This window comes from Haliotis cracherodii, unplaced genomic scaffold, assembly GCF_022045235.1.
Source record: "Haliotis cracherodii isolate W230 unplaced genomic scaffold, xgHalCrac1.p SCAF_5, whole genome shotgun sequence".
In the NCBI taxonomy this organism is placed as follows: domain Eukaryota; kingdom Metazoa; phylum Mollusca; class Gastropoda; order Lepetellida; family Haliotidae; genus Haliotis; species Haliotis cracherodii.
In genome coordinates, this window is record NW_027266308.1 from 22,394,668 (window position 1) to 22,417,146 (window position 22,479).

The 22,479-nt window shown below is 40.1% G+C and overlaps 3 protein-coding genes across 3 annotated transcripts; all 3 read left to right on the forward strand.

Annotated features, from left to right (window-relative positions):
* The first annotated feature begins 2,229 nt into the window (after window positions 1–2,229).
* LOC139444254 (lysosomal proton-coupled steroid conjugate and bile acid symporter SLC46A3-like) lies at window positions 2,230–6,314 on the forward strand. Its single transcript, XM_071225177.1, has 4 exons — window positions 2,230–3,370; window positions 3,818–3,901; window positions 5,678–5,834; window positions 6,107–6,314. Exons 1-4 carry the CDS (start codon window positions 2,230–2,232, stop codon window positions 6,153–6,155), a joined length of 1,431 nt encoding a protein of 476 aa, XP_071081278.1. The 3' UTR covers window positions 6,156–6,314.
* Window positions 6,315–7,330: 1,016 nt separating this feature from the next.
* On the forward strand, window positions 7,331–13,155 carry LOC139444248 (lysosomal proton-coupled steroid conjugate and bile acid symporter SLC46A3-like). Its single transcript, XM_071225172.1, has 4 exons — window positions 7,331–8,873; window positions 9,136–9,219; window positions 9,972–10,128; window positions 11,513–13,155. Exons 1-4 carry the CDS (start codon window positions 7,751–7,753, stop codon window positions 11,604–11,606), a joined length of 1,458 nt encoding a protein of 485 aa, XP_071081273.1. The 5' UTR covers window positions 7,331–7,750; the 3' UTR covers window positions 11,607–13,155.
* Window positions 13,156–14,129: 974 nt separating this feature from the next.
* On the forward strand, window positions 14,130–18,500 carry LOC139444234 (lysosomal proton-coupled steroid conjugate and bile acid symporter SLC46A3-like). Its single transcript, XM_071225157.1, has 4 exons — window positions 14,130–15,258; window positions 15,570–15,653; window positions 16,136–16,292; window positions 17,214–18,500. Exons 1-4 carry the CDS (start codon window positions 14,130–14,132, stop codon window positions 17,461–17,463), a joined length of 1,620 nt encoding a protein of 539 aa, XP_071081258.1. The 3' UTR covers window positions 17,464–18,500.
* The last annotated feature ends 3,979 nt before the right edge of the window (window positions 18,501–22,479 follow it).

Sequence of the window (22,479 nt, forward strand, 5' to 3'; positions counted from 1 at the left end):
TCATTGCAGTGTTGATGAAAGAGTTAATCATACATATATATGGAATAATTCATCGTGGCATTGTGTAGAAAAGAATTTATCAATGCAGTGTAGAGGAAAGAGATTATCACTGCAGGAGGGAGAAAAGAAGTTATTATTGCATTGTAGAGGAAAGAGAATATTATTGCAGTGTAGAGGAAGAAGTTTATCATTGTTATGTAGAAGGAAAAGGTTATTATTGAAGTGTGGAGGAAGAAGTCTTTCATCGCAGTGTAGATTCAGTATTGCAGTATAGACGGAGTGGTTTATCTTTGCAGTGTGGACGGAGAGGTTCAATACTGTAGTGTAGAGAAAGACGTTTATCATTGCAGTATAGAAGAAGACGTTTATCATTGCAGCGTGGAGAAAGCACTTATCATTGCAGTTTATCGGAAAGAGTTTATCATTGCAGCGTGGAGGAAGCAGTTTATCATTGCAGCGTGGAGAAAGCAGTTTATCATTGCAGTTTATCGGAAAGAGTTTATCATTGCAGTTTATCGGAAAGAGTTTATTATTGCAGTATAGAGGAAGTAGTTTTCATTGATGTATTTTGGTGGGGATAGATGCCATCCTTAATACAAGAACGGGTCACCCAAACACGCCGTATTTGTGGAAGCGTGTTTTTTCTTGTTTCCGGGCCAATTACATAAGGCCATGTCACGCGATTGAACCCAGTTAATCTTCATAGTGTCGCGAGACCTAGTCAGGAAGAAGGCCTTTGTGAGTATAATTTTTGTTACGTTAAATGAGGATCAATATGTGGAATGGATACTCTGTGTTTAAGTGTACATACGGTTTGTTTTGACGAATGTATTGTTTCGTTGTGGAAACTTGTTGCTCCTGCATGGACATGCGGTTTTCAAATCAGTCACATATGCATCACAAACTGTCGAAAAGACGGACATAGCTCTGGACGACGGGGTCGAGTGCTTAAAGGACATGTTGGCGGTATTTTGATGAAGAAGATTTCCATCTTCTGTGGAACAATGCCGTGGTCACGATTTTATTTGACCCCGTGTCAAATAAGGCCGAGCTGACTGTACGATTTGATTTTTTGTGTGAAACGTTGCTGTGTTCACTATTCCATTTAACCTTATGAGAAACAATGCTGTTGACTTTCATAAATATCAAAAGGGGTTGTCTTCATTTTTTAATGACTGTGCTTAGTTCTGCTTTTGAGATGTGACATGTAGAAGAGTTTATCAATGTGGAGTAAGAAGTCCCCATTGCAGCGTTGGGGGGGGGGGGGGGGGGGGCGGGGGGGGGGGCTGATAAAGTACTGCAAAATATACAGTTTTATAGGGGCGTGAAACTCTCGTACTTCGTGAGACTTGTACAAATCAGCTTGGCGTATAGGCCTTAGGCAACAAACATTATAATATCGTGCATTCGAATACTAGTATTTGCTTCGAATGAGGATGAGGATGGTGGAGTACACAGTACATTTATATCCCTATAAAGTACTGTCACTCGTCCTTTATATATAACATAGCGACATATGCTAGTATGCTAAACACATTGAAGCACATATATGCTACAATAGAACATATCGGTAGTTCAGCTGGCGTCTAAACATCCGGGCTGCACTATATTTAGGTCAGCTCGTACACGTCCTTCTTTCTCTCCTTCTGCTCCGCTGGGTCAGCGAGAGGGCGTTCGGCGGGTCATCTAAAGTGCAGGGTCAATGTACAAGTCACGCTGTTGCAGAACAAAAGCACGAGCCAAGTGATTGAATGAGAAGACAACTGTAATTTCCAGGACATTCATCTCCTCATTTCGTTTTGTTTTCGTCTGATGCTGTAGGTTTGTGAAATGTGTATGTGTAATGACGAACAAGCAGAGAGAGCATGGAGAGCAATCGAGTAGTATTCAACCCAGGCAGCAGAAGAAACAAAATCTACGGAATCTTGTTGGAGTCAAAATCATTGTGTTAATGAACATGATCTAAAATAGCCATCTTTTTATTTTTGCAGGTTCTTAAAGAATTGTCAGTACGAGTACTGGAACTATGAACATGATAAGCCTGCATAGTTATTGAGGATCGGTGTATATTCGCCCCTTTAATGTTGTTTTACGCCGCTTTAGGCCATATTCAGCAATATTACAGCGGGGAACATCAGTACTGGGCTTCACACTTTGTACCTATTTTGCGAATATAACCCGGACTTTCGTATTAAAGGGAACTTTTGAACCCCTAGGCTGCTCCATATCATGCCAGTGATAGTGACACGTGTGGAGATGGATGACGAGCCATTGGTTGATGTACCAACAACCACTAGAGGGACCAGAACAAACGTACGGAACCTCATTGTCGTCAACATCATCGTGGGTGTACTGACGTGTTCTACGAAGATATATGAACCTGTGATAGGGCAGTACGTGTACCACAGAGTTGCTGATGAGGTGTTTGGAAACGACAGTCGTATAAAGAACTACAGTGTTCTGGCCCCATGTTTCCAGAATACATCCGACCCTGGGTATGTTCTGGTGCAGACACTCCAGGAACGATCATCCTCCGTTATGTGGCATTTCTCTCTTGTCGGAGGGCTCATTGCAAGTGTAGTTAACATAGGGGTCGGATCATATTCAGACGTTGTCGGCAGAAAGTTTATCTTCATAACATGCATGCTAGGCCAACTTTTGAGGAATGCCATAACATCTGTGATAATCGGGCTTCATCTCAGCATAGACTACTTCTACATTGTGTCAAGTGTTGACGGGTTGTTCGGGGGTTCGTGGGGCTTGCTGCTGCTAGCATATGCCTACATCGCCGACAACACCCCTCCACTACAGATTCGGTCGTTTGGAATATTACTCTTAGAGTGCATGAATGCTTTAGCTGAAGCAGCAGCATCAACTGCAGCAGGATATTTTATCGTACGTTCAGGATTCTTCTACCCTTCACTCTTAGCATGTTGCGTGACGGTCTTTGGGATATTTCTAGTGGCAGTATGTTTAACAGAAACTGTGGTGAATACAAATACCAACCAGAGCAGGTGTTCGTACATCTTCAACGTGTATTACCTGTTCATAAAGGAAGGACGTCGACGTCAACGCCTCCTGCTGTGGGTCGGCTTGGGCGCCTTTTTCTTCTCGGTCATCAGCACATCCTCAGAGATCAACGTGGACCTCTTGTTTCTGATGAACCAGCCTTTCTGTTGGAGCCCGTTCCAGAACGGCATATACGATACAGTGAGCACTGTGGTTCGGCGTACTGTAGGGGCAGGTGTGGTGAAAGGCCTGCAGAGGTGTATATCCGATGAAGTGTTGGGAGTGTTGGGGTCTGTGTTTGTCATACTCGGGGACATCGTCTTCAGTATAGCAACTTCAGGCTGGATGTTGTACCTCGCATGTAAGTTTTCATTAATTAACTATAATGAAAAGAAAATACCAAATGAATGTTTCAAAGTTCTTCACGAAAGATCAGACTATGTCAGAATTCATCAATTTTACATGAATTTTTTTTTTCATTTTATATAATATTACTCAAACAGCGACATGTATTTCTTACAGTGTTACTTATTTCAGCAATTACCGACCAGGGTGCCGTTGTACAAAGCGATTTTAGCGCTAAGGTGATCGTAACTCCCATACCTTAACATGGACTTACGACCGTCGTAGCGCTAAGGTTGTTTTTGTACAACACCCTGGTCACGATCACGCTGAAACAGATATCACGTGGTTTCATTTGCCATAAATGTGTACAAGATGTACATTTTGTTATATCAGATCAATTTCGATAAACCTGAACATTCATTTTATAGACCTACAGTTTTCAAATGACGTGTTTTTGTTCCAGTTCCAGGGATAGGTCTCATTGGTTTCCTGGTGTCGCCTATTGCTCGCGGCATTATGTCCAAGTTAGTTCCACCTCAAAGGCATGGTAGGTATTTGGTCGTCTGCCTTTGTCATCTGTATATCTATGGTTCTATTGTTCTGGACTCTTGTCGAACTTGTTATCACCCCGCATATCCATCCACCACATCGAAGTGCATTTCAATATGAGTGTGTAAACGAGACTTTCCGGCAACAACACGCGAGCTGTTTCATTATGCGTGTGAAACTGAGATTGAGACGAGCCGTATAAAACCTAACGAGGTACGCAGAAAACCACATGTACCCCGAGTGATACGGCTACAACGAATTTATCTTACCGACACGTTTTAATATGCCGTTGAAAAAGAATGAAGAGAAACTAAAAATTGTAGAAAAACTTCTGTTCGGTTGAGGTGAGGTTAACTTATGCTATGTCACACAACTTCATTGACTCGGAAAAAACGTGCGACTTTTTGCTTCGAAGCGGGGTATAAGGGATTGTTTCTCCCGCTCAGGAATCCACGTGCAGTCTGTTTTGTGGCGGGACATATGGGATTTATTCTCCCGCTCAGAAATCCATTTCCCTCCAAGGCGGTATAGATAAATATATAGTATTTTATCAAGATCACGTGAACCAATCAGATCTCATCATTAGGTATGAAAAAGAACGTTATACATGCAACATAAATCAATATTGTTATTGTCAAAGTATGATTACAGACAGTGATTACATACAGGGAGAGTACAGTTTCAGTATGCGTAGGAATCTATTTTATATAATATTATCTATTTTTATATTACCATTCCCATGTCCCAATGTCATGTTTCATCCCAAACTGGCTTAGTTAGATCATGCTGTGGCTCTTGGAAGATATCGTTTAAATGAAATTGCATGGCAATACTTTGCAGAACATTATGAAGTCATCAGTTTCTGTGACGTCACACGCAAATGACATCCCAAATCTCTGCCATTAAAGCACATTTTTAAACTCAAGACGCTCCATGCGTTCGAGTAATAAAATTAGAGTGAACTGAGTCAATCTGAGTTACGACATTTATGGCAACTAGGGTTGACTAGATTCAAATAATTTGCATTATTGATTTTCCGTAACAGTATATCAAAACATACATATGTTATCAGTACCTGGTTAATTGTATTGATTAAAATGTTTATATTCATGACTGAATCTATAAACAAATTAGCTTTAACGATGACATCACTAGGTTATTACCAAGCAGAATACCGGACACCAGAGGTTCAGTTGGAATAGGCAATTTAGGTCACTCGAAGTATGCCGTAAATCAGTGAACATGACCTAACATTGGTCAACCAATGTTAACTTCGGTTCACCTGAGACATACAGGGTTTTTAAATCGAATGCAAGCACTGTTTTTTGGCTGTTCGTAAACTGATATATATGGAAGAATACTTTTGGACGATAAATAGACTCTCACCCTTGTGTTTCATACATGTAGTCATACTTAAAACAAAGTAACGTGAACTTTAATGATAGTTGGATAGACGCAATCATTTTGCTAACACTCCAATAGGTTGAATATGGGTACTAAATCGTCCCATAGTCTTTCTTCAAAGGTTCCCCTCCCGTAGTTAAACAAGAGCGGTCACCCTCCCATAGTATAGCACAGTATAGCGTATATCACTTGAAGATTAGTTTGGGACATTAACTTGATCGAACTTTGTTTTAAGTAGGAGAAAGTCCGAAATCTCGCGATTATTTTCGCACGTGAAACTTGTTCTCGGCCTAACGGCCTCGAACAAGCTTCACGTGCGAAATTAATCGCGAGATTTCGGACATTCTCATATACATATTTCCCACTGCAGGTGCTGTATTTGCGAGTCTGGCGGTGGTGGAGTCACTCAGCAGTGCGTTAGGTGCTGTCACCTTCAATAACATCTACACGGCTTCTGTGGCTGTCTGGGGTGGAGCGGTATATGCTGCAATGGCAGCATCCCACTTCTTAGCTCTGTGGTTCTTTCTGTAAGTGCTGTAACATTTCAGACAGGAAAGTTTCGCAGTGAAATCCACAATTCATAAAGAATCCTTTGTACAAATTTTCTAAATAACCGCATACAAAACTAGACTATATTACACAAACCGACATGCTACGCTAATTCATCAACAAATACTGGTTTACAAAATAGTCCAAGTTATTCAAGGAAGTACCTAATCAAACGATTACAGTGCCACTAATCCTGCCTTTTCAGTCGGAAATTCAGAACAGTTGTGAAATGTTTTTTCTTTTCTTGCAGTGCATTCAGGTTGCTGAACAAGGACGGTATACCATTTGAAACAACATGAATAGCAAATGACAAGGGTTGCCATCATAAGCGTCAGTCGTGTCACATGTTGAATACAGTCGTATACCGGCGTGTAACTCGGCTGCACACACTTGCATCATCATGCTGTCATTTTCTGTAACTTCTTGTAGATTTTCTGAGAATAGATTGAATATACGTTCTCATTTGATAAATGAATCACTACAGAAAGCTTTGCTTTGCCAATTGGGTGATAGACATGCAGTGTTTCAATGTAGATCTGTGTCAATAAGCATTAACCGCGCTAAGCTGAATTTCGAACCGAACGCGCAGTTAATGTTTAATTTAGCGAGTTTAAAACCAACAGGTAATCTAGCTCTACATTGAAAACACAGTAGGTTTATCACCATTCCACCATGACAAAATTAAACGCAGATTCTTGGATGTTAACCGCTTGAGTTAAATTTTCACACATTTTATTTATGACGTTATACCGTTCATTGTGATCGATGCAGAAAATATATCACATTTGTCTATAGAAAAGCGCCACATTTCAAGCTCGCTGTTGTCTTTATATATACCTAAATCTTTATACACACTTACTGCCCAAAATGTATTATAATAATCATCGTAACTCTTCATCTGTAACTTATAATTGTACATTTCATGATTTAAAAATGTCTACCGGGAATAACCGAAAGAGAAGACCTTTTCTATAGATATATATTCGGGTGTCATTGTGATTTGATACCTTTGTTACATTGAGTAACTTCCAAATCAAATGTATATATGGTATTGAATAAAAATATACAATGCAATATTACAATGTGTCAATTTCTTATTATTTAATTAAAACAACATATCACGTTCGGGGCCAAGTATAACGAACAAACCATTGTACAGGTTTAAATTGCCCCGAGGATGTAACTTACGTGTAGGTATATAAACTTTACTTCTCATGAAATGTAAAGTTAAACATCTGTAGTCATGTGATTGGCTGAACAACTATAACTTTATCATGCGCGACGAAACCTGATGGACGTGTTACAACAGACACGTGTTGTTCCGCCATAATCCAAGTTTGTTTATAAATAGCATACAGCTTAAATACGGGACAAAGAAACGCTTAGTCACCCGGTTGTATAATTCACGGCTATTTCCGTGTCGTTACCTACCACTAAACACACACAAACACACATGTATTGACGCAAGTAAGATTCGAATGTTGATTCATAGGAGACGAGTTGCGCTAAAATCTAGTTGGTAATATAGCAACTTCTCTATACATAAACATTGCCGTCTTGAGCCGTGATGCCTCGATCCCAACTGAAATCACTTTATTGAGGTCACATGATTGAGGTCCCATTGGGTGAACGATCAGTATATAAGCCCGCGACTCGTGGATGGATCAATACAACCACCGAGGCATGGACACTATTAGCTCTGACTGACAAACAACCAGGATATTTATGAAAAGACATCAAGCGGGACACCGCTTGACCTGGACTCCCAGGCAGGAGGGACAGGTGAACAGTGATAAGACAGGCGTGTATTTAGCCCAGGTATGGTTGTATTTATAGCGACAGTCATGTGAGTGTGTTATTTTGTATTCATTAACTAAAGCCTGTCAGTGTCAGCATGGAGGACGAACCGCTACTACCGTCCCATGACGGGGAAAGCCGTAGCGGAGAGAAATCCATCGTCAAGAATCTCCTTTTTCTTAATTTGGTGATGTTCATATTAACGCTTTCAGGCAGCCTATTTATGCCTGTGATGAGTCAGTATTTGTACCATCGTGTATCAGAGGATGTATTCAACCACACTCTTGTCAACATGACCACAACACAACCCTGTTACCGGAACACCTCGAGCCCCGATTATATGCTGCAGGAGAAGGCTCAGCAGGTCACTGCTGAAAAACAATTGCAATTCACGATGTTGAAAAGTGCCCTGGCTATCTTCAGTAACATCATGCTGGGTGCTTATTCCGATTCTATTGGTCGAAAGTTCCTGTTTGTTACGCCAATGACAGGGCAACTGATAAGAAGCGCCTTCACAACAGTTATCATAGGATGTAGGCTGGACTTGAACTTGTTCTTCCTGTCTGAAGGCATAGATGGTCTCCTGGGAAGTTATTACGGCATCCTACTCGCGTCCTATACATACACCGCCGATAACACGCCGGCTACAGGTTCCCGTACCATCGGCATCGCTGTCGTCGACCTCACCGAGTTCCTAGCCACCTCTCTCATCTCCATAGCCAGCGGATACTTCATCCAGGATGTGAACTTCTTCTACCCAGCTCTCACTGCCACGCTGGTGTGCATGGTGGCCCTCCTCATAGTCACACTATTCCTTCCGACAAGCACATATCATGTTAGAGATACGGGCTCGACATGTATGAATCCAGTGGAAGGTCTGAAAAGAGTGTTTGGGTTTTATGTTTTCGACAACAGCGCCTTAAAGAAAGCGTGTTTCATCCTTATTTTGCTTTCCTTTGTGTTTAATGTCATCAGTTCTGTTGGAGGCTCCAACATCGACACTTTGTTTCTCCTGAATGCACCGTTTTGCTGGACTCCAGAGAAACTTGCATATTACGTCACAGCCTTCACTGTGTTATGTCCGCTGATAGGAGTGCCCTTAACCAGGCTGTTTCAAGTGTGCCTGATTGACGAGATCATTGCCGTGATTGCAACATCTGCAACCGTCGCAAGCGATGTCATACACTCATTTGCGTCGACGGACACCATGATGTATATAGGTGAGTGTCGATTTAATCACGGTTATGCTATTAGAAGTGGTCTTATTATGATAATGACTATTATGCCGTATTTTTGACGTCCACCGACGTTGTATTGCTGAAATATTTTTTAAAAACTCACTCACGCACTATAAGTGCAGTAAAGAGTTAAGAAAAACGCTGATTCCTTAGGGTTCGTTCAGTTGTAGCCTACACAACGAATCAATCAATGTGTGATAAATATTACAACACTGACTATATACAGTGCATACACTTGTTGCAGTCGTCGGGGTGACGTCAATCGGCAGCACGCTTTCAGGGATCACCCGAGCCATCATGTCCCGCATGGCGCCACCCAACAGACAAGGTAAGACACACCATGAGACCGACAGTACTGAAACAGGTCACTGTTCGTCAGTATAGCTGTACTATTGCTACAGGTCACTGTTCGTCAGTATAGCTGTACTATTGCTACAGGTCACTGTTCGCCAGTATAGCTGTACTATTGCTACAGGTCACTGTTCATCAGTATAGCTGTACTATTGTTACATGTCATTGTTCGCCAGTATAGCTATACTATTGTTACATGTCACTGTTCGCCAGCATCGCTGTACCATTGTTACATATTCCCTGTCAGTCAGTATAGCTTTGCTATTGTTTCATGTTCTTAGTTTGTCAATATTGCTTTACTATTGTTACATGTTCCTAGTTCGCCTGTAGAGCTGTATTATTGTTCCAGGGTCACTGTTCGCCAGTATAGCTGTATTATTGTTTAAGGGTCACTGTTCGCCAGTATAGCTGTATTATTGTTCCAGGGTCACTGTTCGCCAGTATAGCTGTACTATTGTTTAAGGGTCACTGTTCGCCTGCATAGCTGTACTATTGTTCCAGGGTCACTGTTCGCCAGTATAGTTGTATTATTGTTCCAGGGTCACTGTTCGCCAGTATAGCTGTACTATTGTTCCAGGGTCACTGTTCGCCAGTATAGCTGTATTATTGTTCCAGGGTCACTGTTCGCCAGTATAGCTGTACTATTGTTCCAGGGTCACTGTTCGCCAGTATAGCTGTACTATTGTTCCAGGGTCACTGTTCGCCTGTATAGCTGTACTATTGTTCCAGGGTCACTGTTCGCCAGTATCGCGGTGGTGGAGACGATCTGCTCCCTGGTTGGCTCTCCCTTGTTCAGCAGGGTCTACCAGGGCACGGTTGTCATTTGGCGAGGCCTGGTCTTCATTGTCATGGCTGGAATGCATGTTGTCGCTGCCGTCATTCTCGTGTAAGTATCTCAAAATGTCAGCTACTTACGAACAAAGTAAAACTAATTATGTAATGTGCAAGTGAATATCGATAAACGCCGCACCAGCAACATTACAGCTACATTCGCGGAAACTTGACATATGTCATAATTTGAAGAAATTATTACAGCTACACTCGCGGAAACTTGACATATGTCATAATGTAAAGAGATTATTACAGCTACATTCGCGGAAACTTGACATATGTCATAATGTAAAGAGATTATTACAGCTACATTCGCGGAAACTTGACATATGTCATAATGTAAAGAGATAATTATTGCTACTCTCGCGGAAACTTGACATATGTCATAATGTAAAGATATTATTACAGCTACACTCGCGGAAACTTGACATATGTCATCATGTAAAGAGATTATTACAGCTACATTCGCGGAAACTTGACATATGTCATAATGTAAAGAGATTATTACAGCTACACTTGCGGAAACTTGACATATGTCATAATGTAAAGAGATTATTACAGCTACATTCGCGGAAACTTGACATATGTCATAATGTAAAGAGATAATTACAGCTACACTCGCGGAAACTTGACATATGTTATAATGTAAAGAGATTATTACAGCTACACTCGCGGAAACTTGACATATGTCATAATGTAAAGATATTATTACAGCTACTCTCGCGGAAACTTGACATATGTCATCATGTAAAGAGATTATTACAGCTACATTCGCGGAAACTTGACATATGTCATAATGTAAAGAGATTATTACAGCTACACTCGCGACAGGTTGACATATGTCATAATGTAAAGAGATTATTACAGCTACACTTGCGGAAATTTGACATATGTCATCATGTAAAGAGATTATTACAGCTACACTCGCGGAAACTTGACATATGTCATAATGTAAAGAGATTATTACAGCTACACTAGCGGAAACTTGACATATGTCATAATGTAAAGAGATTATTACAGCTACACTCGCGGAAACTTAACATATGTCATCATGTAAAGAGATAATTACAGCTACACTTGCGGAAACTTGACATATGTCATAATGTAAAGAGATTATTACAGCTACACTCGCGGAAATTTGACATATGTCATAATGTAAAGAGATTATTACAGCTACATTCGCGGAAACTTGACATATGTCATAATGTAAAGAGATAATCATTTTTACAGCTACACTTTCGGGAACTTGTCATATGTCATAATGTATTTAGATATGGATACAATAAAGTACGATGCCTTTTAACACAAAACAATCAGCATCAATTTGAAATGTTGCCCACATATACAAATGTGAACTTTCAAAGGAATCAAACAAAGATTATCATATTACGAAATGATAAGATATAGAAATATATAACAAATGCCAATATCTCTCCCAGGGTATTCATCTTTGTATCTCGGCCAGTGAGGGAAGAACAGAAGAGGATCAGGGCATTGAATGTTCAGGAGACGGAGGAGGACACGAGGAGCTAATCCAACAGGTCATCCAGTGCTGGAAGAGATCGGAAATTCTGACAAATTATGAGGCACGCGTGACTCATAAGAGATACCGCATTTCGCTGTTCAGAGTTGTGTTCTTTAGGCTTGCGAGAACCCTATGATCATGGGTTCGAATCTCAGATACGCCCTAATTATGTTTATGGTTTGTCAGCATCATACCCGTGCTTGTGAATTTCAAATAAGTGGTAGACATCTTAGATCTGCGTGGATTTTCCTCCCACCTAAAGCTGACACCCTGTTATATATACAATCGAACCTCGCTTGTCCGGACACTTGCGTTTTCTCAAATAATGTCCGGATTATACGAGTTTCGATTGCCATATAATAATCAAACCACAACAAATATCACTATGAACGAGTCAGAATTTGGCATTTATTATATATGTATCCATTTTATGACGTTGTTTCAAGGCGTGAATAACGGTAGTCTGACCACGATTCTATAAATATTGGTGCGATCTGCCAATCAGTTCACACACGATTTGTCCGAAAGTAATACACTGTGATCCCACATGACACCAGCCCCTTTGACGTCGGAGGCGGGACGGTGAATTGCAAAACAAACATAATCAAGAGTGGTCAGGGGCGGTTAAGTAGCTTAGTGGTCAAAGCGTTGGCTCGTCACGACGAAGGCCTGGGTTTGATTCCCTACGTCAATTATTAAACCTCATTTCTGGTGTCCCCCGCCGTGATCTTGCTGGAATATTGCTAACGGCGACGTAAATCCACACTCACCCAAGAGTGGTCGCTGTCCGGTAAGTGGGACACAATGGTGTGTATTTTCACTGTTGGCAGTTGTGACCCCGAGGAGAAAACAGACCTCAAGGGTGCCAGGATTAAATTGTGCGATGACGTCATAAAGACGTTTGACGTCAACTTACTTCAGTGAAGATCGATATGTGTGATGTTTCCCCTTCATAAATATGAATTGAAGCTTGTGAATTGTATTTTTGTGTTCCGAAGGTGCTGTAGTTTTAAAATAAAATTAAAAGTCAAAATGTGATTTTTCACCCATAAGGTCCCTTATCTCATGGTTGGTCACAATTGCATTTCACTTTCCGAGTAAATGAAGCATTTTATGTAGTATAGATCGTTTCACGTAAATACCGTCTCCGGACATGTGTGGTCCGGCTAAGTGGGACTTCACTGTAATTGATATATAATATTCAATGCGGTGTTCAATCAAACGCACTCATTCACTGCATAAAAGTTGTTACCAGAATCATTGTCTCTTTCAAGTTGAACGCTTTCATCAACTTATAATATGAGGTGTTCAATAAAATAAATTCACAAATTTTAACTCAAAATACAAACTTTTGAGTGAGTGGGATAAAATTTAACATCGCATTTTATACAAATGTTCACAGTATTCAGGTGAAGTTATTTTCCTCTGTGATATACATGGCTGCGTGGAAACATTACGAAGGGCTTTCATAAGGTCAAGAGATGTTTTTGCTTGATCATTCTTATTATTTTCACGTACATATGATTGTATTCAGAACACTAAAATAAAGACACTTTTATTACGGGTAGCCTTATTTGTGTTAAGAAAAAGGAAATTGCAAGTGAAAATTACAAACAATTGACAAGGACATGACGTTATAGGTTTATTGTTTTATGGTCGAATCTGGTTTGTTTGAAGAGCGAATATGCTAATCACACAAGTTCCCGTCTTCCTGAATATGTTTTGTATGTGGGAGAATAAGGAATATGTAATACGTGACAATTGAACAAAGAATCTGCATGCTTCTTTTTCATAGCAGCTTTTTACTCCTGAATCCGCTGTTCAGAGTTGCAACCCGTCTCCACATCCCTTCTCCCGTTCGAATCTCACATTCGCCTTGATTATGTTTCTTAAAAAGGTTGTTTTTTTTATCTACCTCATGGGTTTCAGCAATGTGTTACACGTTCAAACTTGCATCTCACCGAGCTTTCCATCCACATCAAGCTGACACGACCTGACCAAGCTCAACGCGAATGTCGAAGCTTGTTAACTTGTTAACTTCGGTGGCACAATATTACCAAGTAGATGCCACGCATTCATCTGGATGTGTCACAGATTCAGGACAAACCCATACACTTACCCAACTCAACATTTCAACTCTTCAAATTCCTGTTCGGTGTAGCCTTTATACAGCATGGGGTGTAAATACGATATGCGGAAGGAACGCTGGTTTTACACGCTACTGTCTCTTCCTCGTCCTAGCTGTACGGTCATAAAGATATCAAGATAATGAATCACACACATTCCTCGTTACGGCTTGATTGTTTTCCTCAAAGAGGTCAATGCTATAATTATCACAAAGGATCGTTTACATGTGTAGGAGGGTTCACAATTTGGCCGCTATATCTAATGGGTTATCTTCAGCCATGGCAGTGCAAGGCTGAAAGTTGATCAAGTTATGTTATCCAGGAATGTCCATGTGATGTTATATCATGTGACAAAATTGATGTTGATATCACAGGTAGTGTAGCGAGCACTTCATAACATACAACATGGAAACAGAACCGCTCCTGCAAAAGGTGGAGGACACTCCGGAATCTGAAGTAAAGAAATCTCAGATCAAGAATCTCCTGTTTGGCAATATGATAATATTCATAGTTGTAATGGGGGCGATGTTGTTCTCGCAAGTGATGAGCCAATATCTCTACAAACGGGTGATGGAGGACGTGTTTAGTAACCACACGGTGGCGGCGAAAGGCCCAATGAATCACACATGTTACCTGAACACATCCAACCCAGACTACATCCTTCAGGAGAAGGCACAGCAGATCGCAGCAGCCAAACAAATGCAGTTCACAATTCTGAAAAGCAGTCTAGCAATCATCACTAACATCATACTTGGTTCCTATTCGGACTCTATTGGTCGCAAGCTCCTCTTTGCTGCACCTCTGACTGGCCACTGTTTGAGATTTGGATTTACAGCAGGCATTATCTACTGGAAGTTGGATATCAATTGGTTTTTTATATCAGAAGGGATAGACGGCCTAACAGGGGGCTACTATGCTTTGCTACTAGCATCGTACGCCTATGCTGCTGACAATACTCCGGCGACAGGTGCTCGAACCATGGGCATAGCCTTCGTGGAGTTCTTTGAGAACATAGGATCTGCTGCCTCATCAACAGCAGCTGGCTACTTCATCCAAGACGTGAACTTCTTCTACCCGACACTGACTGCCACACTCTTCGTTCTCGTGGACGTTATCCTGGTGGTGACACTGCTGCCCAAGACAAAGGGGATTAAAAGAGCGAAGAGCAATTGGATTACACCTCTTGAGGGATGTCGACGAGTGTTTGGATTTTATGTTTTGGAGGGCAGTAAACGGAAGCGAATATGTTTCATATTAGCTATCTTGATATTCGTTTTCACTGCCTTGCCAGTCGTATGTGCGTCTAATATTGACATACTTTTCAAACTGAACTTTCCGTTTTGCTGGACCCCTGAGAAAATAGGTTACTATAGTTCAATAGGCTCTGTGGCACAACAGGTGATCGGTGTCCCGTTGACGCGACTGTTACAGTGTTGCTGTATCGATGAGGTGATAGGAGTGATTGGTTTACTGGCAATAGGTGCGGCAGACAGCCTACAGTCTATTGCAAGCACAGACTGGATGATGTACGGAGGTAATAGATAGTGAATATGATCGACCATTTTATCTTTCCAGGTACCAATGATTATGACAAAATGTACACTGGTTTCCCTCTTGGTGCATTCATACTTAATGAATTATGGATGTTATTTTCAATCACATCTGCTGAAAATGCTGAAAAGATTCATTGAACCAAGATCATGGTTCATTATTTGTGAAATTATTCATTACAGATCATACTTATCCTTAAACAATTAACATACTAACTTGACTATGATGCATGTTAAAAAGGTTCTTTAACGTTACATGTGATTAATAACACCGTTAGTATTATTGTTCTTCTAGTTGTGGGCATCAAGATCCCTGCTGCCACGATGTTCCCAATTGTTCGCTCCATCTTGTCCCGGTTGGCTCCAGCAAACAAACAAGGTCAGAATGTGTGTATGGAGGATGTACTGAATATATCATATACCATGTCAAATGAAGCACCTTCTATGAAAAAAACCCCGATGGCCTCTATCCAAAATGCACGTCGTGATATAACTGGAATACGGTTAAAAGCGGCGTTAAACCCAACTCACTATCTCACAAGGTAAATTGGTTCCTTGTAGGCAAGCATGAATATTGTACTGTTCATATATCACACGGACAGCATAAATAAATGGCAGATATGCTCGTGGGGACACGGATGGCACTTTTGTTGCTTTGTCTTGTGTAAAGGGGCTGTTGGGAGACTCAGTGTCTTAGGTGATTGCATATTGTCACACACGACAGATGCTTATTCCAACAGTCACTTGTTGGCTTTACCAACGCCCAATTATTTACAGACACACTGGTATTAATGAATATTGCTGACTACAACATATTTTTAAAGATGCACATCTCTGTACACAGTTGTGCTCTTATTGCAGGTTCCTTATTCGCCAGTATAGCAGTGGTAGAGACGATATGCTCGCTGGTGGGGACTCCGATCTACAGCAACATCTACCAGGACACGGTGGTGGTGTGGAGAGGGTTGGTCTTCATCTTCTTGGGAGGCACGCATGTAGTCGGTGCCATTGTTCTCGCGTGAGTAGTTAATGCACTTCTTTGTCCATATTCACAATCTATGACCGTTTTAAATAAATGTTATCTTGTTCAGTTTGTCAGCTTATGATTGATCAAGAAGGATTTGTACGCAGTTTTAAAAAATTCAAATTTGTGGAAATTCCAGGTTAGAATAGATGGCCAGAATACTATGCTGGTCGTAAGAGGCAACCAAATGTATCGGGTTGTCCAGCTCGGTGATGTGGTTGAGTGTGTGACATCGAACCAAGACGGTGTGGAGAGTTGCTCACCATACCAATCACTTGATTGTCTTGTCCAGACTTTATTGGCCGCAGTCAAACAGCTGGAATATTGCTAAATGTGGCGTTAAACGACAAACAAACAATATTCCGGTCACATCAGCCAAAGCTTTAACCACTAGGCTTTTCAATCTCTCAATTCAGCAGATGAACGATAAATACTGGTACTACTTCTGACTAAATCAACCCGTAGCCTTGTCTACAAACGGAAAAACAACCGTTTGAAATAATATGTGTACTTTTCTCTAGTGTACTTTTTTCATGACGCTGGTAGCACTTGGCTACTGAACACCTATTTTATTGGTGTACTTCTAGTTATAAATGTTTAAGTGCATAGATTAAAATGATAAATAATCACAACTCGGTCGTCTCCTTGCTATGAATCTTGAATGTACATGTAGGCCCCTTCCACCCATTGATTGTGAACTTGTACTAGGAAGTCAATAACTGGATTGAAAAACGCAGGGTCCATTCCAGGCGTGTTTCATTCTGCATAACGTTTTATCACATTAAGCATTTATTGATTTAGGGTATAACCCATAATTTCAGATCAACTATTCGGATCAAGTGTTATCACCGATATATGTTTCATGTGAGTAATCCCCCGAAAGAATGCAAATGTCACGCCTATTCTTTGTTTCAGAATCTATATATTCGTGTCAAAACCGATCAGACAGAAGCGCGATGTTCAGCAGCTTCAAGCAGGTGTTCCAAACGTTCAGCGCGGGGCTACAGTGTACCAGACAGAAGTAACCGAGGATCCAACAATGCACGTGCATGGGCGGTCGGTGGCAGGCCAGGAGGTGACAGATGTCACCCAGGCCAGCATACACGTGCATGTTCAGTCAGCGTATGGCGAAGCGGATGGACAGTATATCAAAACAGAGGAGTAGTTGATTTTCATGACGCCAAATGGATGTATATACATCCCAAAGTGTGTTCATTTTATGTTTGTCAAGCATTCTGTGTATGAGCTATCTATTAATGCTCACGTTTTAACGTTTTGATGAGTTAGCTTTTCAAGAAACTCAGTTCCTCAACACTCATTGATTGTGGTCAGATGAAATTAACATGGTGTACATTTGCAATTTTGGGTTACTGTTGAGCATAATCTGTACAAATTCCATCCAATAGAGACAACCTCCTAGTTTTATGGAGACCAACTTCACAATGTCTTAGTCAAAATCTCTTTGTTAAGGCCTGAATGCAGAAATATTTACCTCATCCTTTAGCAATCCTGACTTTATAAGACTATCTGCTATTTGATTACCCTGCAAACCGATATGAACCGGAATCCAAACAATAGCACATGAGATTTATAATGTATTCAAACAAAGTGCCAAGTTTCAAAATTATGTATACAATATAATTTCAGGATTTTAACTCCACAATCAATAGCCCTAATGGCAGCCAATGATCACAAAACATGATTGATTCGTGGTTATATTTATCCACCCTATGTCAATGCTTGTAGAATTGATATAAATTATGTTCCGATCTAGGTTGATGAGGTGGCCTTCGGGAGCAGAGATAAAGACTTTCAATATTTTTAAAAAGCTGACAAAAGCTCCCTGACATTCTGGGGTATTATTATGGTGCATGGCTAGTCGTGGCGTCAGCCAAGTATCGCCTGTCTCCCGTCCAAAATTTTCAAGTTCCTCTTATCTGGGTAATGCAGCACATGCATTGCTCAGCAAATTGTTGTGGTTGTGTTTAGGCGATTGTTTCTCAACCATTTTGTAACACTATTCAGGGTCCAACATTCAGTTAGGTTATGCTACTTATATCCTTAATCCACAATCTTAGTAATTGAAAAGTACATTCCTCCAGTAGATGTGAGTACAAACATGTCAATTTGAAAGGGTTTTGATACACATGGTGTTGTACAAAAATGGTCTTTTATTTATTATTTTATAAATGTTTTATCATACTGCTATTTCAATTGTTCTGTTTCAAAGTCACCCACATGTGCATCTGTACAGTTATTATGTTTTAGTGAACAGTGAGAAACTTTAACATTCTTTCCATCAGTCAAATTAAAAATGTATCGTCGAAAAAATCTCAATCTGTAAATAAAAACACAAAAACAACATGACTATACCCAAACGCCATATTGTGTATAATCTTCATGGTAACGTCAAGGCGACATCATCAATATAAAAATGAAAGATTGTATTTAAGATATAGACCAAAACTGCCATTTCTACAATATCCATTACATCCACACAACCTTACCAGATACCCTAGCAACATGTCCAAAACATTAGATCACTTACCATAACTTTCCAGTTACTTATCAACATTAGAATTCCTTTCTAACAGTGTTTACATTCGTTATCTCTTACAGTAACTAGAGTCATCTCCCTTAGACTTAGGTGCCTGTCGCTGACACAAGAACACTTTTACAATGGACTCGGCTTTCACGTATTTCTTAGGGGTTTGTTGGTTTTATTTATCCTGATAAATATCTGTATTGCCATTTTCGTGATCAATTCAATCAACAAAACTACCTCAATACAGTAATACAAGAAAATCAGAGTGGTGTGGAACATCATCATATTTTGTACATTGCTATATTTATTTCGCAATGTCTACACTCATTTGTATAATTACGCATTTATATAAGTTATATAATGCATATAACCTTCACCTCAGACGTTGTGTATTGGACATGACCTTCACGTCATAAATAGGTTATAATCGACATAACCTTCACGTCACTTGTTGTATATTGAATACAACCTTCACGTCACTTAAGGTATAATTGATTTTACCTTCACGCCACAAATATATTATAATGGACAAAACCTTCACTTCACCAAAGGTATAATGGACATAACCTTCCCGTCGGTATTTGTATATTGCATATTAACCTCCACGTATGTATTATGGATATAACCTTGACGTCACAAATTGTATAACTGATATCTACTTTACGTCAGACATGGCATAATTGATCTAAAAATGACGTCGCAAATGGTATAGGAACAAAAAAAAGCACCGCCCCCCCACGTCCACCTGACACGCTGTGCTGTACAGTGGAACCTCGCTTCTGCACGCTTGCATTTTTCAAATATTGTCCAGATAAACGACTTTCGAAACGTCATAACGTCTTGTTGCAGTATAATAATCAAACTACAACAAAGATATGCCATATGCCATTTATTATATATGTGTCCAATCTCGGTCAAGTGATGTTCGTTTCAAGGCGTCAATTGTGGTAATCTGGTCGTGGTTGCTCTAAAGTGGTTGTTGTGCGATCTGCCAACCTGGACACATACGATTTTGCCGAAATTAATGTAAACAATATTGAATGAAAGAAACACTTATCCAGGTATACAATGAACACGTTTTCTTATAACCAGATTGTGTGATAACAGGATTAAATATACACTGTGATCACTAAAATGGCAAACTTCTAATCACATATAATACCTGAATGGATTTTCCGCCCATATCAACCTGATGCGCTGTGATGTATAGTGGAACCTCGCTTATCTGCACACTTGCTTTTTTCAAATATTGTCCAGATAAAAGAATTTCGATCACGAAAACGTCATGTTGCCGTGTAATAGTCGAACAACAACAAAAATATGCCATATGCCATTTATTATATATGTGTCCAATCTCGGTCAAGTGATGTTCGTTTCAAGGCGTTAATTGTGGTAATCTGGTCGTGGTTGCTCTAAAGTGGTTGTTGTGGGATCTGCCAACCTGGACACATACGATTTCGCCGAAATTAATGTAAACAATATTGAATGAAAGAAACACTTTTCCAGGTATACAATGAACACGTTTTCTTATAACCAGATTGTGTCATAACAGGATTAAATAAAAACTGTGATCACATATGATACCTGCCCCTTGAATTACAAAACAAACATCGTCATGCATGGTCGCTGTCCGGTAAATGGAACAAAACAGTGTGTATTTTGCATTCTTGGTAATTGAAATTCACTGTCCGATGCGATTTACAGATAAATGAATCATTTTATGCGGCAAATTAGTATCACAATTAATGCCCCTTTCAAGTTGACCACCTTTCATCAATTACTGTTGGTAATTATAATTTACTGTCCTATCCGCGAAACCCGTATTCCAGATAACTGAAGCACTGTATGCAGAACATATCGTTTCACATAAATATCGTCATGTTGGCGATGTTTCCGGCCATCTATGGTCAGGATAAGAGTGATTTCAATGTAACTGAAGTACACTTCAAAGCGACATTAACAGAAACTCACTCACTCATTCATTGTGACAAATTAGTATCACAATCAATGCCCCTTCAAGTCAAACGCCTTTTATCAAAATGATATGAGGTGTTTCATGTAAATACTTCCCAAATTGAATCTCAAATATCAAACTTAAACGAAAACCCGCTGAAAAAGTACGTTTGTGTGATTCCGATAAACTTTAACATCATATATTATTTAAGTTATTTTCCTATGTGATATATCCGGATGTGTAGCACAATTACGAAAGAGTTTAATTTTTTTCAGTAAGTCACTTGATCATCCTAATTCTTTCACGTACATATGTCTAAACTCAGAACACTACAATAGCTATGCATTTTTACGGGAAGCCTTTATTGTATTAAGAAAAATGAGATTGCACGTGAGTAATCATAAAGATGTAACAATGACATGCCGTAGGTTTAGTGTGTTAAGGTCGAATCTGGTTTATTGAAATAACGAATGTGTTAATCACACACGTTCACATCAGCCTCAGGAATTATGTCTTATATTAATTTCATCTGATAAAGGTCTAAAATATATCTTTTGTTGTTGTTGTTGTAAAACTGGCTGTGTAGTACATTTGGTAGAATAAGACATGTTTTAAAGTGATAATTAAACAAACAAGCTAAATCCATCTTTCCGACAAGAAGGGTTATTTGTGGATTTGTTGGTCAGAATAACATCACCGTGCCAGAATCCTATGATCATGAATCCCAGATTGTTCTCCGTCCTCATGGGTTTCACCAATGTGGTAAAGACCCAAACCCATATCACATCGGTTTTTTTTCCCCAAAAAAAAGGTGACACCCTGTAATTTTACTGATACATTGTCCAAAGTGACGTAAAACTATATACATCATTCTATACTTTCCAGAATGATAGTAAATAATACTGTATGATAACTAAAAGTTCTTCTTTAAAATTGATTGTAACAGAGATCCATTTGTATGTTCTGGTCGTTCTGTCACACTCTATCTTGCTAGAGTCAAAATACACGTTTCCACTCTGGTGCTGTTCAATAGAAAGGATATATACATATATATATATATATATATATATAAACTGAGGGCCAAAAGAAACGTTACCAACATTAACTGATTTGCTACTTTGAAACAAAGATGCTAACCTGTTCAAAAACAGTAAAGAGAAAGGTTGCCATTAACATGAATTGCTCCAAGATGACCATTACCAGACTGGTCGCACGTCTCCGGCTGACTGGCAGAACCGCAGACAGACCACGGAGTGGCAGACCAAAGGTCACGACCCCGCAGGATGACCGCTTTTTACGGGTACTTCATCTGAGGAACAGATTTCTTACTGTGACGTCATCAGCTGCCAACAGCTTAGGACATCCGGTCAGCAGACAAACAGTGACCAGACGACTACGACATTATGGTCTCGGGGCTTATCGCCCTTTCAAGGGCATGACCTTGACCCGTCAACATCGACGTGCCAAATTGACATGGTGCAGGCAAACTCAGCGATGGCAACAAAGGGAATGGCGGCGAGTGCTGTTTAGTGCTCTTCAAACCTGATGGGCGGACGCGAGTTTATCGACTACGTGGTGAACATACGGCTCCTTGTTGTGTCCAGGAGGTGGATGGTGTGATGGTCTGGGGCGGCATTTGCGGGGACGAGAAGACGGAACTTGTCATCATCGAAGGCAATCTG

Coding starts and splice junctions, on each gene's coding strand:
- LOC139444254 (XM_071225177.1), top strand. CDS start 2,230: ATGCCAGTGATAGTGACACGTGTGGAGATGGATGACGAGCCATTGGTT. Junction 3,902..5,677: donor AGTTCCACCTCAAAGGCATG/GTAGGTATTTGG, acceptor TTCCCACTGCAG/GTGCTGTATTTGCGAGTCTG. Junction 5,835..6,106: donor TTAGCTCTGTGGTTCTTTCT/GTAAGTGCTGTA, acceptor CTTTTCTTGCAG/TGCATTCAGGTTGCTGAACA.
- LOC139444248 (XM_071225172.1), top strand. CDS start 7,751: ATGGAGGACGAACCGCTACTACCGTCCCATGACGGGGAAAGCCGTAGC. Junction 8,874..9,135: donor GGACACCATGATGTATATAG/GTGAGTGTCGAT, acceptor CACTTGTTGCAG/TCGTCGGGGTGACGTCAATC. Junction 10,129..11,512: donor GTCGCTGCCGTCATTCTCGT/GTAAGTATCTCA, acceptor TATCTCTCCCAG/GGTATTCATCTTTGTATCTC.
- LOC139444234 (XM_071225157.1), top strand. CDS start 14,130: ATGGAAACAGAACCGCTCCTGCAAAAGGTGGAGGACACTCCGGAATCT. Junction 15,654..16,135: donor GGCTCCAGCAAACAAACAAG/GTCAGAATGTGT, acceptor CTCTTATTGCAG/GTTCCTTATTCGCCAGTATA. Junction 16,293..17,213: donor GTCGGTGCCATTGTTCTCGC/GTGAGTAGTTAA, acceptor TCTTTGTTTCAG/AATCTATATATTCGTGTCAA.